At 37.4% G+C, this 14,484-nt stretch overlaps 1 protein-coding gene across 1 annotated transcript in view; it reads left to right on the forward strand.

Moving 5' to 3' along the window:
* Positions 1-14,484, forward strand: part of LOC126092900 (ankyrin-3) — a 345,337-nt gene that overhangs the window by 255,158 nt on the left and 75,695 nt on the right. The window contains exon 19 of the mRNA XM_049908630.1: positions 7,999-8,356. Coding sequence (XP_049764587.1) covers positions 7,999-8,356 — 358 coding nt within the window. The remainder of the gene's footprint in view (positions 1-7,998; positions 8,357-14,484) is intronic.

Here is a 14,484-nt window from a genome sequence, read left to right on the forward strand (position 1 = left end):
ATGAACACCACAAGCTGTGGACATGTTGCATTATCCTGCTAGTAGATGCCATCATGCTGAGGAAAAAAAAAAAAAAAAAAAAAAAACTGTATGTAGGGAGAAAATATAAACTGCATATAGGGGTAGACATGGTCCCCGTGGATAGATGCATACTTCTTCTGTAGATCCTCTGTGTCTTCCAGAATATCACTATCACCCAGAGTATTCATCAAACATATGCACCGTGCCATAATGCTCCCTCATCCAGTCTGGATGCTTCTGACTATTGTTGCAGGGCTGTACACACCAACAGGCATCTGTACAATAGACCACAGAACATAATTCACCTGAAAAGGCCACTTGTCGCCACTCAGTGGACATCCAGTAGTGGTACTGATGTGCAAATTATAGTGTCCATCACTGATGCCCTCCCCCATGAACCATGGACCTTGCTGTTGGTGGGGAGGCTTGCGTGCCTCAACAATACAGATAGCCATATCATAGGTGCAACCACAACAGAGAGGTATCTGTTGAGAGGCCAGACAAACGTCTGGTTCCTGAAGAGGGGCAGCAGCTTTTTCAGTAGTTGCAGGGGCAACAGTCTGGATGATTGACTGATCTGGCCTTGTAACATTAACCAAAACGGCCTTGCTGTGCTGGTACTGTGAACGGCTGAAAGCAAGGGGAAACTACAGCCGTAATTTTTCCCAAGGGCATGCAGCTTTACTGTATGGTTAAATGATGATAGCGTCCTCTTGAGTAAAATAGTCCAGAGGTAAAATAGTCCCCCATTCGGATCTCAGGGCGGGGACTACTCAAGAGGACGTCGTTATCAGGGGAAAGAAAACTGGCATTCTACAGATCGGAGCGTGGAATGTCAGATCCCTTAATTGCGCAGGTAGGTTAGAAAATTTAAAAAGGGAAATGGATAAGTTAAAGTTATATATAGTGGGAATAAGTGAAGTTCGGTGGCAGGAGGAACAAGACTTCTGGTCAGGTGAATACAGGGTTATAAATACAAAATCAAATAAGGGGTAATGCAGTAGTAGGTTTAATAATGAATAAAAAAATACGAGTCCGGGTAAGCTACTACAAATAGCATAGTGAAAGTATTATAGGGGCCAAGATAGACATGAAGCCCATGCCTACTACAGTAGTACAAGTTTATATGCCAACTAGCTCTGCAGATGACGAAGAAATTGAAGAAATGTATGATGAGATAAAAGAAATTATTCAGATAGTGAAGGGAGACAAAAATTTAGTAGTCATGGGTGACTGGAATTCGACAGTAGGAAAAGGGAGAGAAGGAAACATAGTAGGTGAATATGGATTGGGGCTAAGAAATGAAAGAGGAAGCCGTCTGTTAGAATTTTGCACAGAGCATAACTTAATCATAGCTAACACTTGGTTCAAGAATCATAAAAGAAGGTTGTATACATGGGAGAATCCTGGAGATACTAAAAGGTATCAGATAGATTATATAATGGTAATACAGAGATTTAGGAACCAGGTTATAAATTGTAGGACATTTCCAGGGGCAGATGTGGACTCTGACCACAATCTATTGGTTATGAACTGTAGATTAAAACTGAAGAAATTGCAAAAAAGTGGGAATTTAAGGAGATGGGACCTGTATAAACTGACTAAACCAGAGGTTGTACAGAGTTTCAGGGAGAGCATAAGGGAACAATTGACAGGAATAGGGGAAAGAAATACAGTAGAAGAAGAATGGGTAGCTCTGAGGGATGAAGTAGTGAAGGCAGCAGAGGATCAAGTAGGTAAAAAGACGAGGGCTAGTAGAAATCCATGGGTAACAGAAGAAATATTGAATTTAATTGATGAAAGGAGAAAATATAAAAATGCAGTAAATGAACCAGGCAAAAAGGAATACAAACGTTTCAAAAATGAGATCGACAGGAAGTGCAAAATGGCTAACAGGCTTCGCTAGAGGACAAATGTAAGGATGTGGAGGCTTATCTCACTAGGGGTAAGATAGATACAGCCTACAGGAAAATTAAAGAGACCTTTGGAGGAAAGAGAGCCACTTGCATGAATACCAAGAGCTCAGATGGAAACCCAGTTCTAAGCAAAGAGGGGAAAGCAGAAAGGTGGAAGGAGTATATAGAGGGTTTATACAATGGACATGTACTTGAGGACAATATTATGGAAATGAAAGAGGATGTAGCTGAAGATGAAAAGGGAGATAAGATACTGTGTGAAGAGTTTAACAGAGCGCTGAAAGACCTGAGTTGAAACAAGGCCCAGGGAGTAGACAACATTCCATTAGAACTACTGACGGCCTTGGGAGAGCCAGTCCTGACAAAACTCTACCATCTGGTGAGCAAGATGTATGAGATAGGCGAAATACCCTCACACTTAAAGAAGAATATAATAATTCCAATCCCAAAGAAAGCAGGTGTTGACAGATGTGAAAATTACTGAACAATCAGTTTAATAAGTCACAGCTGCAAATTACTAACACAAATTATTTACAGACGAATGGAAAAACTGGTAGAAGCCGACCTCGGGGAAGATCAGTTTGGATTCCGTAGAAATGTTGGAACATGTGAGGCAATACTGACCCTACGACTTATCTTAGAAGAAAGATTAAGGAAAGGCAAACCTACATTTCTAGCATTTGTAGACTTAGAGAAAGCTTTTGACAATGTTGACTGGAATACTCTCTTTCAAATTCTAAAGGTGGCAGGGGTAAAATACAGGGAGCGAAAGGCTATTTACAATTTGTACAGAAACCAGATGGCAGTTATAAGAGTCAAAGGGCATGAAAGGGAAGCAGTGGTTGGGAAGGGAGTGAGACAGGGTTGTAGCCTCTCCCTGATGCTATTCAATCTGTATATTGAGCAAGCAGTAAAGGAAACAAAAGAAAAATGTGGAGTATGTATTAAAATCCAGGGAGAAGATAATAAAACTTTGAGGTTCGCCGATGACATTGTAATTCTGTCAGAGACAGCAAAGGACTTGGAAGAGCAGTTGAATGGAATGGACAGTGTCTTGAAAGGAGGATATAAGATGAACATCAACAAAAGCAAAACAAGGATAATGGAATGTAGTCAAATTAAGTTGGGGGGGGGGGGGGGGGGGATGCTGAGGGAATTAGATTAGGAAATGAGACACTTAAAGCAGTGAAGTAGTTTTGCTCTTTGGGGAGCAAAATAACTGATGATGGTCGAAGTAGAGAGGATATAAAATGTAGACTGGCAATGGCAAAGAAAGCGTTTCTGAAGAAGACAAATTTGTTAACATCGAGTATAGATTTAAGTGTCAGGAAGTCATTCCTGAAAGTATTTGTATGGAGTCTATGGAGTGTATGGAGTATGGAAGTGAAACATGGACGATAAATAGTTTGGACAAGAAGAGAATAGAAGCTTTCGAAATGTGGTGCTACAGAAGAATGTTGAAGATTAGGTGGGTAGATCACGTAACTAATGAGGAGGTACTGAATAGGATTGGGGAGAAGAGAAGTTTGTGGTACAACTTGACTATAAGAAGGGACTGGTTGGTAGGACATGTCCTGAGGCATGAAGGGATCACAAATTTAGCATTGGAGGGCAGTGTGGAGGGTAAAAATCGTAGAGGGAGACCAAGAGATGAATACACTAAGCAGATTCAGAAGGATGTAGGTTGCAGTAGGTACTGGGAGATGAAGAAGCTTGCACAGAATACATTAGCATGGAGAGCTGCATCAAACCAGTCTCAGGACTGAAGACCACAACAACAACAACAACAACATTGCTGATGCAGAGCAGTCAGCATGGTTGCATCACCTGCAGGGACCTGCTGCAGATGCCCATAAGCATACATGTTCACTGATAGTCATTGAGGAGAGACTGTTGGTAGCCACCTGATTCACCTCGATGGTCAGTTGCTCAACAGCTGTTCTTGACACCTGTCATCTATGGCCTATGCTGCACCACAGTTGCCTCAGCACCAGTTCTCGGTAGTGCCATTTTGCCATGCCCAGCATACTTTTCACCATGGCAGCAAGCTACAGAGATTGTCCAAAGAAGGGTAGATACCATTCACTTCAGAGTCATTTAACATTCCAACATAGGTATGCAGTTGGAAGCAGTAATAAGTTAGATGATACTATGTTTGAGAAGACCTGGTAACAACATACGTTGGAACCACTTAAAAAATGTTTCATGATTCATTTCTTCATGGTACTCTGAAGTTTTCTTTGATCCAAAAAGCAGTTGATATTGGAATAAAGCCATGGTAGGTATCAACATGCAAAAGAATAATAGTACCATCTTTGCAAATGGCAAGTGCTGCTTTGTTATCACTCCAACCTCTTGTAACAGTATGACCTGCATTCACCCATGTCTCATCGATCCAAATAATGTCCCTGAAATTAATGATCTTTATTTCATGCAAAAATATACATTGCTGTGCAGCTATGTTTTCCCATTCCATCAATATTTTACAGAACGAATTGCTACAAAGATTTGCTGCCTTCAGAAAGTTCGACTTCACGCAATGTTGTATGAAGCTTATCTAATGTAGGCCTATCTCTGTTACGATTATAATTGTATATATGACACAGAATCACTTCTTGTGTGTAAGGATTCAGATTTGTTACACTTTCCTGAATACTTCTCTTTCTGTGTGGCATATGAAGACAAGAGGATCCGGCTTCAGTTTGTTCCTTCTCATATTTTTCCTTACCAATATGAATTACAGTCAGTTCACTAACTTCAGCAGGAGCTGCAGTTCACATGTTTATTTTTGAAATCAGTAGCAGAGGTCTCCCAACTTTCTGCCTCCCTCTCAAAGTGTTCCTGCACATTGCACATCAGTTGTCAAGATTATCCTTTAAACGCAATTCCTTGGCTAGGTTTCTTTCAGTATGTGTTTGCATCCAGAATCTTGAGTCTGATCCTGTTCTTTCACATTTCAGCAGATGTGATAAAATAAACCACAATAATGGTAACAAAATATGCACATTTCATACAAAGCACTAGCCAAACATTGGAAGTGAAATAACCATGTGGCAGTTTGGTTTGGCAAAGAGGAACAGTTCAGGCATGATGCTGAGTGCTGTGATTGGAGGAAGGCACTCCAGTGGTTGAATTGTGAACTATCAATAATTTTAATCATACTGTAGTGTACATACTGCTTTCTTTATGAATTCTAGCAAAGAAGTTATCTTGTAATGTAAAAAGCTAGTTCTACACTGTACATTCACTTCTCAACATCACTGAATGCAGTACATATACTGTCAGTCAGCATCAATACCTTGATGATGATAGCTGGTTTCCATGTTGTATACTGCACTTTCCCACTTCCTCAACCTAAAAAATGGAGTCAGCATCCCTCCATAATGAGTGAGATATTGTGCTCAGAAAAGGAATAAGATGTTAATATTATCCATTGCAGAGCGTTGATGTAAGGTATTTCCAAGAGGACAAATAAAACAAAATACAATGAAAAATTGTGGAGTAAATATGTGTTATGATATGACTGAAATGTGTTATTATTATGTACCTGTGTTACATTTTTTACCTAACCACTACTCTTTGTTGTCTGAATAATCCTTCACTGTAGTGCATGTTTAAATAAATTTGTTTTATTATCTTTACACTCCTTAAGTAATTTCATACAATTTTATTCCTTTACCAAAAATGTTGTTTTGAGTGTTGTATATTCTTTCTTGGTAACTGTAAGTTCAATCTAGCTCTTATTCTATGGCCATGGTACAGTAATTAAGTTTTTTTTGTCAAGCAAAATGTACCTCGGTTTAGACTCATGATGAGATTTGGTAGTATATGATGGCTCTCTCTAATGTTGGTTTTCAGTGAATTCTGTTCACCATGTCGTTATTCATGACTGTTTGCAGTTGAAGGTTGATAATGATGAGTGCTTCACTTTATTGTTTGAAATTGCTAACAGTTCAATCTTGTTCATTGAATATTACAATGGGCGATGATATGACAAGCCCATAAAGTTTTTGCAACTATATGACTTGCTGGCTGAGTTTGTAGTGTTTCATGTGTGTGGCAAGCACATCGTGTTGACTAAAGTTGCTCCTTCAGTTTACTTCATTCTTGCTTACTTGAAGGAGTGTATTACTCTTTGTAACTTGTGTTAGGGATGAACATTAGTTGGTGAGTGAGTGTCTTTTAGTAGACAGGTTGTGGTTTAAGAAGCTTTGGATAGTTTTCTTGTTTTTTAGTGTTTTGTTTGTTAATGAATGATGGCATCTTGGCTAAAAATAAATATTAGTCTGTTAATGAATGGTGGCATCTTGGCTAAAAATGAATATTAGTCTGGACTGAAGGAGAGTTGTCAATGCTAACAGGACTACAGTAGCACTTCTTGTTGATCAGTATCACCAGCTGACAGAATTAGGCCTCTTTAGGAAAATGTCTGAACTGTCACAGAAGAAAAGTAGATATGATGACAGACTGGCCTGTAGTGTAGCCCAAGGTCTAGGTTGGAATATTACAGTTCAGTCATTCCATGCCAACTGGTATAGAGGTTCCTGCATGACAATCATGCATTTTGAAAAACATTTGTGTGAACATGTACTCAACATATATTGGTAAGTTTCATCATTGTCAGTTCATTACTTGCAGAGACTTAGTCATTCATTCAGCACTGTAGTGCAGCTTTAACAGTACACCACTGAGCTTTTGGCAACTTTGAGACATAATATCCCTGGGAATATTTTCTTGAAAGAAACAAAACTAAGTCAGATTAAACTTATCAGTTACAGATATTTTAGAAGCCGCGACTGTTAATTGAATGTAAATACATAGAACTGCAACCAGTCACATTTTTGAATAGTTATTTATTACTCCATGAACTGGTTTCCAAACTTTTTCAGGTTCAACTTCAGATGGTTTTCCAGAAGTTACATATCTATTTCTAGCATAATGCTGGGTGCTGGCTCTGGGACAAGAAGATAGAACATATTTTAATGTATTGCCATGAGTATTGTCTATCTGACAATATGGATGTAAAATTTTAGTTTTGTACTTACTATGACAGTGTAGGTGGTTTTTTCTCTGTTTGTGTCTACCTGTCTGCTTCCATCTGCCTGGCACAGACAATAATTTACTTAGTACTTCCTGCAGTAATGCACACATTATTGCACCTCCACCGCCACTGCCATTGCATGAGTCACATTTGAGGATCATGCCGTTCAGAATCTCCAGGCACCTCTCTCTTTTATGTAACTGCCTAGAACTGCCTATATATGTTGTCATGCCATGACCGAATAAATAGTTGTTGGTTTCCCATAACTGTGTTTCATATTTTGTTCAGAGTTAGAACACCTCCCTTAAATTCATAGTCATTACACAGCTTCTGTCTGGAAAGTTCTTAAGGTTGCAGGAAAAATTAGGCAATTTATAGAGTCCTTAAATACCTATGAGTTCTTTCCTGACAAATTCCTCTCAGCTGTAGGAACAGTGCTCAGTTATATATATCTTCAATCTGACTTTAAAACTTGATAAAATATTTAATCACGTAATTTCTTGGGGTAAACGTAAATGATTTCTCTGTAACATAACATTCCTTTGTGACAGCGTCTAGTCTTAACTTGTTCAGTGTGGACATATCTATTTTCCTGTGTGTTATGCTTGCAGAAGTCTTCCTTTCAGAGTAACAGTAGTTTTGGATATCCTTTGTAATCTATATGTTGATATCAAACAATGGAAAATTCAGGACTGAATAATGACTGTATTATGAAGAGGATAGATTGCTACTCACCTTATAGCAGAGACATCTGTTGCATTTGTGTGTGTGTGTGTGTGTGTGTGTGTGTACATGTTGTCCAATTTGGAAGAAAGTCTTTTGGCTGAAAGCTTACTTGTTTGATAATCTTTTTATTGTGCCTATTTGTGACTCAGCACCTCCCCTATAGGGTGAGTAGCAGTATGTTGACATCACTTTTTATGACTCATACATAGAACATTAGTATGTAATACTATACATTTGTTTAAGTTTTTAACAAGTTTATAATTTGATAAATAATATCCAACTTTTGTTTTACAGGTAGCCGTGTTGCTGTTTGGCATCTTTGGAGTGGCAGCACATTTGGCAGGCATGCTGTTTGTTCCGAGAATTTATTGGCCTACTCTCATGTACATCAGAAATCAATTGTTTGCCATGTCTTTTCTTTTGGCATGTGTGCAGATTCTTGACTTTCTGTCCTTTCACCATCTATTTGGACCATGGGCTATAATTATAGGAAATCTTATGAAAGACTTGGCACGCTTCCTTGCTGTGCTTGCCATTTTTGTATTTGGGTTTTCAATGAATATTGTTGCATTGAATCAGCCTTTCAAGAACTATACACCTGAGCAACTACAGAAAAACATCAACCCACTGTCAAAGGAAAACATTACTAAAGGTAAGATTTAATCAGTTGAAATGTTGGTTTTAATCAGTATTTTATGTGTTTTTTGTCAACTTGTTTCAGTAGAAGCCTAAAGAGAATACATGGGAAATACTATGTGGCCAATATGTTTGTGTATGTGAGTGATATGACAGGCAGCAGGTGACACATGACAGTTTCTGAGACTATACCAACAAATTAATATTCATAAAAATATAATGGTGTCTCTCACCATATAATTAATTGTGTCTGATGTGCCACTATATATTTGATTCTGAGTGTTTACAAGATAGGTTTATAAAACAGTGTTACCAGACACTACAAGCATTTTATGCTATGTAATACACAAAAGAGGCTAGCCCAACATACAAACTATTGACTGTTGAAAACAAAAAGTAATAGAAAAACGAAACAGCCCATCTGACAGTTGTTTTAATTTCATCTGTTCACCACATGCATCATTTTAAGTTGTGGAAAGGTCATCATATTCTCACATCTTGTCACAACCTAAACTTATAGGTGGACTATTCCCCCATATATTTTTCTTATCTTTTCTTTGCCCTGTTTCTCTTGTTAATGATGAAGGAATGAAAGTTTTGTTCTCAGAACTTGAGTTTCCATGATGTATTTCATGTGTCATTATTTATATAGTGAATTTATATAATGAATTAATGAATTAACTAACTGGAGTCTTTTAGTTGCTCATTAAAACCCTTTGTGTTGTCATTTTCCCACATACTTAATGAGTTTGATATTTCCCATTTTTTCTGTTTCAAACTTGCAAATTCCTGAATGTACTTACATAGCTCTCAGTCAAAGGTTTATGAATTTAACCTCTGTGAAAACATAAACACAGAAATAGGATAGTCATGCTTTTTTTCTCTTTTGTAACAAATATACTTTAAGTGTTTTATTTTGTGGAGAAAATTCCATAGCCACCTCAGTTTACAGTAATAATATATACACACTTCCAAACTAAATTTAAATTTCTTCATTAATATCTACCCTTACCCAAGTTTTATGTCCTGCATGAAGTCCTTCATTGGTTTGTGAAATAGTCATAAAATGTACTTTTATAATTTATTTCATTCTCTCTCTCTCTCTCTCTCATTTCCTCTTCCTCACAGGGGCAAACATTTTTAAAAAATCTGGAACATATTTCTGATGTTTTAATATTCCAGCCATACAAATTAGTGGGAAATAAATAACATTGATTTAGTTACATATAATCCCATTATTAGTCATTGCATAGTAAAAATTCTGCTTATTTTGGGTGCTGTTTGAGTGTGGTCCTTGTCATTCATAAATGCTGGAATGTTCTGGTTGGAATACAAAGAAGAGAATGGGAAGATATGATGTAAACACTTAGTGCATAGCTGTGAGGAAGGGCATTGCATAAAATCTTAGCTACAAATTCCATCATGTAAATGTGCATATCTAGTGAAATTTTCTCTAAATTTATTTTGACGAGCCCTGGGCTGCTTATTATTATACGTTAGAAAATCCATACATCCCCAATTATTGATTCAGATGGCACACATTTCTTTTCCATTCAGAACAAACAGAAATATAACTTACAACCATGATATGTCATGACACACTCAACAGTACAGTAGTAAATTGTATAGTGGATCTCACTCTGAACTGTATGGGATGGTATACACATTATCATAAGGGAAATTTGGAAATGCTTTTTACCCATGGCTTTTCTTACATACACATATGACATATACTGTGCACATCTCCTACTTTTAGGGTCTCATTTCCTGATCTAAATCCATCAGCATTGTTTGATTTAATTTGACCACATTCCATTACCCACATTTTACTTTTGTTGATATACATGTTAAAATCTCTTTTGAGGACACTGTCAATTCTGTTCATGTGCTGTTCCAAGTCCTTTGTCATCTCTAGCAGAATTACAGTGTCACTGGTGAACCTTAAATCTTCTATTTCCCATCCTCAACTCTTAATTCCTGTTTGGTATTTCTCCTTCGTTTCCTTTACTGATTGTTCAATATACAGATTAAAAACAACAGGGATAGGCTACAACACACCCTTCTCAACTACTGTTCCCCTTTCACTTCTTTTGGTCCTTTTATTACTACCTGGTTTCTGTACATGTTGTAAACGACCATTCCCTCCCTGCATATTACCCCAGTTACCTTCAAAATTTTAGAGAGAACTTTCCATTCAACATTGCCAAAAACTTGTTCTAAATCTACAAATGTTATAAATATAGATTAGCTTTTCTTTAACCTACCTTCTCAGATGAGACGTAGAGCCATATTCCAACATTTCGTCCGCCGCTCGTGGTCTTGCGGTAGCGTTCTCGCTTCCCGAGCACGGGGTCCTGGGTTCGATTCCCGGCGGGGTCAGGGATTTTCACCTGCCTCGAGATGACTGGGTGTTTGTGTTGTCCTCATCATTTCATCATCATCCAGGAAAGTGGCGAAATTGGACTGAGCAATGATTGGGTAATTGTACAGGCGCTGATAACCACGCCGTTGAGCGCCCCACAAACCAAACATCATCATCATCATCATCATCCAACATTTCTCCAGAACCCAAAGTGATCTCTCTTGAGGTTATCTTCTACCAGTTTTTCCATTGTTGTTTAAATGATTCATGGCTTTATTTTACAACCATGACTTATTAAACTGATGTTTATGTAGTATTGACTCCTGTCAGTAATTGCCTTCTTTGGAAATGGAATTATTACAGTCACCTTGAAGTCAGACAGTATTTCACTTGTAACGTATAACTTGCAGACCAGATGGAACCATTTTGCCATGGCTGGCTCTCCCAAGCATCTTTGTAATTCTGAGGGAATGTCATCTACCCCAAAGGCCTTATTTCCACTTACGTCTTTCAGTACTCTGTCAGTTTCTTCTCACAGTATCACATCTCCCATCTTGTCTTCATTTATTTCCTTTCCTTCTGCTTGTATAATATTATCCTTAAGTTTGTTTGCCTACATATCCTTTACTCCTTTGAGCTTTACCTTCTTTCCATAGTATTGGCTTGCCATCTGTGCTCTTGATGTTCATACATCTGATTCTCTGTTCTCCAAAGGTGTCTTTAATTTTCCTGTAGAGATGATATCTATCTTTCCTCTAGTCCTGTATGTTTCTTCATCGTTGTATTTGTCCAGTCACCATTCCAGCTTATCCATTTTGAATTTTCTGCATTTCATACTTAAGATATCTATATTCCCTTTTGACTGCTTCATTTGCTGCATTTTTGTATATTATCCTTTCGCCAATCATCTTCAATATCTTATGTATACATAAGGATTTTTTCCAGGTATTGTCTTTTTGCCTGTTTGATCTTTTGCTGCCTTCATTATTTCATGTCTTAAGGTAACCCATTTGTTTTATCTTCTGTTCCTTATCCATGTTTCAGTCAGTTGTTGCCTTGCCATCTCTCTGAAACTCTCAGCAACCTCTGAATTTTTCAGCTTTTCCATGTCTCATCTCCTTAATACCCTACCCTTCAGTAATTTCTTCAGTTTTAATCTGCAGTTCATAACCAATACAGAATGGCCAGGGTCCACGTACCTGTCTGGAAATTACAGTTTAAAATCTGGTTTCAAAATCTTTGTCTTCAATCTGCATGAACTGGTAGACATTTTATGTAAGTGTCATCTATCTCATGGAAGCCTATGTAAAAAATTTCAAGAACAATCTTTAAGTGTGGAATCAAGGAAGACACATAACTTCCCTACTTATCTCTCCCATAGGGACTCTGAAGACAAAATTAGATTAATTACAGTGTGCAAGTATTTAAGAAAGCTTTCTTCATACACTTCATATGTGAATGGAATGAGAAGAAGCAGTACAAAAGGATATACCCTGTGGCATCCTCTTCACAGTGGTTTGTGGAGTATAGTTGTAGATGTAAATATTCAAGTTGGTAATGTTACTGTGGGGGCTGAACTGAAGCTGAACGTCAGTAAACAAATCCATTGAAGATGAAATCTGTGCAGCAGTCTGCACATACAGTCACTGGCCTGTTATTTCTACTAAATCTTACTACCCTCTGTAACTGGGTGTTGAAGTTAAAAACATCTCCTGTTGGGGACCCGTAGACCGTCAAGAGGTGGCACCATTTGTGTTAATGTATTCTACTTTTTCTGTTTGTGGCCACTTCTCCTTTCCTCATATTACACCTTCAGTAGTGTGATATTGACTTGTATCCATGAAGATGCATCTGTTCAATTCCTGTGACTCCCACATGATCTTGTGTTATGCGTAGCACATATGTAGAATATTTCTACATTTATTATTATCCTATACTGATATGAGAATCTCAGTTAACTTAAAAAGTTTTGGATGTTTTAGCAAGAGCAGGCATGGCAAACAGCAATTGTGATAAATAAAACTGTGCAGTAGCTGCTGATTTGCACAAGATTTCCTTTCATTACTGATTTCACTCATCAATGCAAGCATCTTCCACAAAAAGCCCTATTCATTTTTTCTCTAGGACTTATAGTTTCCATGTTGCAGGGGATGGAAAAGTCACAGATTATTAAAAATAGTGTTTTAATGGCATAAAACTAATGTGTATTTTTAAATGAAGTAGTTAAAGAATAAATATTAAATATGTGTACCACATCTAAGTGCAGTAGAGGATAAATTGTGTTTTCAGGGTGTAACAGAGTGGAGGCAAATGCAAGGTAGACAGGTTGCTTGATTGTGACCATGCATTCTGTCATTTGTAGGTCTGCAAACTGAAGAGCAAGCAAGTGAGTCTCCACTCTCTCCACCCCTCTATGTCAAAGAAGCAACTTCAGAGTGTTTCACGAATTTATACTGACCTTTTTGCAGTGTGCTTTAGGAAGACAAGACTTGTGTTAGTCCCAAATGGATCATTTTTGTAAGATTGTTAGTCCCAAATGGAAGTACTTCATTTTTGTAAGATTTCATTAGCAGAACACAGTAAGATTGTGTGCTGTGTTCTAGTTTTGGGCTTGCTGCACATTGTAAGATTAGCCTTTGTTTGCAAAATGATCATTGCATCACTGCAGGACATAGTGCAAGAACATATAATATCTTTCATCCTGATGCAGTTTTCATCCACACTGCACTAAGATGTGAAATGACTGATCAACCAAAAATTGTCATGACATCTGGTGATCCATTTCTGCTGCCTTTGCTTCAGTTTACTGGTTTTAGTGTGTTTTTCATAATATTTGAAAGAAGTGTGGTTGCAATTATTAGTGCAGTTTACCAGTTACTTTTGAAAATGACACTTCATTGTGTCGAAACTAGCAATGTAACCTTTTAAAAATTACATTGATTTAGTGACTGTGGCTTGATGACCATTTGTGGTGTCAAATAAACACTTTCAGTTTCATTCAGTCACACACCTTTATGACAGTTACATTGAATAACAAAATTTTTTCACCACTTTTGAATTTTTGAGTTTTGAAATAATCCTTATTTTTTTCAAACCCTACATGGAGTTGTTGGTTAACACGGGCCTGAGACTGCAGTTGTGTGTGGGATTTATGTTTGCATGTGTGTGTGTGTGTGTGTGTGTGTGTGTGTGTGTGTGTGTGTGTGTGTGTGTGTGTGTGTGTGTGTGTGTATAATTGTGAGAGTCTTTATGTTGTGCCTATCTGCAGCTGAGCATCTCAGCTATATTGTGAGTAGCAACTTTCCTTCTCATAATATTGTTAGGGCATATATACACACACAATTACAGATATATGTACAGTTTATGCACAAATAAAGACATATTCGTATAAGATTACTGTTTCAGTTAAATTTCTGCACTTTACATATCTGTTTAGTGATAGAAAACTAAATACTCCAACTTTTTTGAAAAAAATAAAAATTACCACAGTAAAAAAAATTATACTTCTCCTCCAATTTTAAACGTTTTTGGCTCAAACTTTTTTTGTGAATACATTACTCGATAACCAACAACTCTATGTAAGGGTTTGAAAAATAATTGTTTTTCCCAAACTCAGAAATTAAAAAGTGGTGAAAAAATTATTTTTAGCAAATTGGATTTATCCACTGTATTCAGCATGCCGACATATGTTATGAAACGAATTTTCAGCATCCCGCAATTTTTATACAGTTAGGTTGAGATTTCACCAGTCCCTCCTCCCCCTAACAAATTGAAAATACTCC

This window comes from Schistocerca cancellata, chromosome 7 (assembly GCF_023864275.1).
Source record: "Schistocerca cancellata isolate TAMUIC-IGC-003103 chromosome 7, iqSchCanc2.1, whole genome shotgun sequence".
Taxonomy (NCBI): domain Eukaryota; kingdom Metazoa; phylum Arthropoda; class Insecta; order Orthoptera; family Acrididae; genus Schistocerca; species Schistocerca cancellata.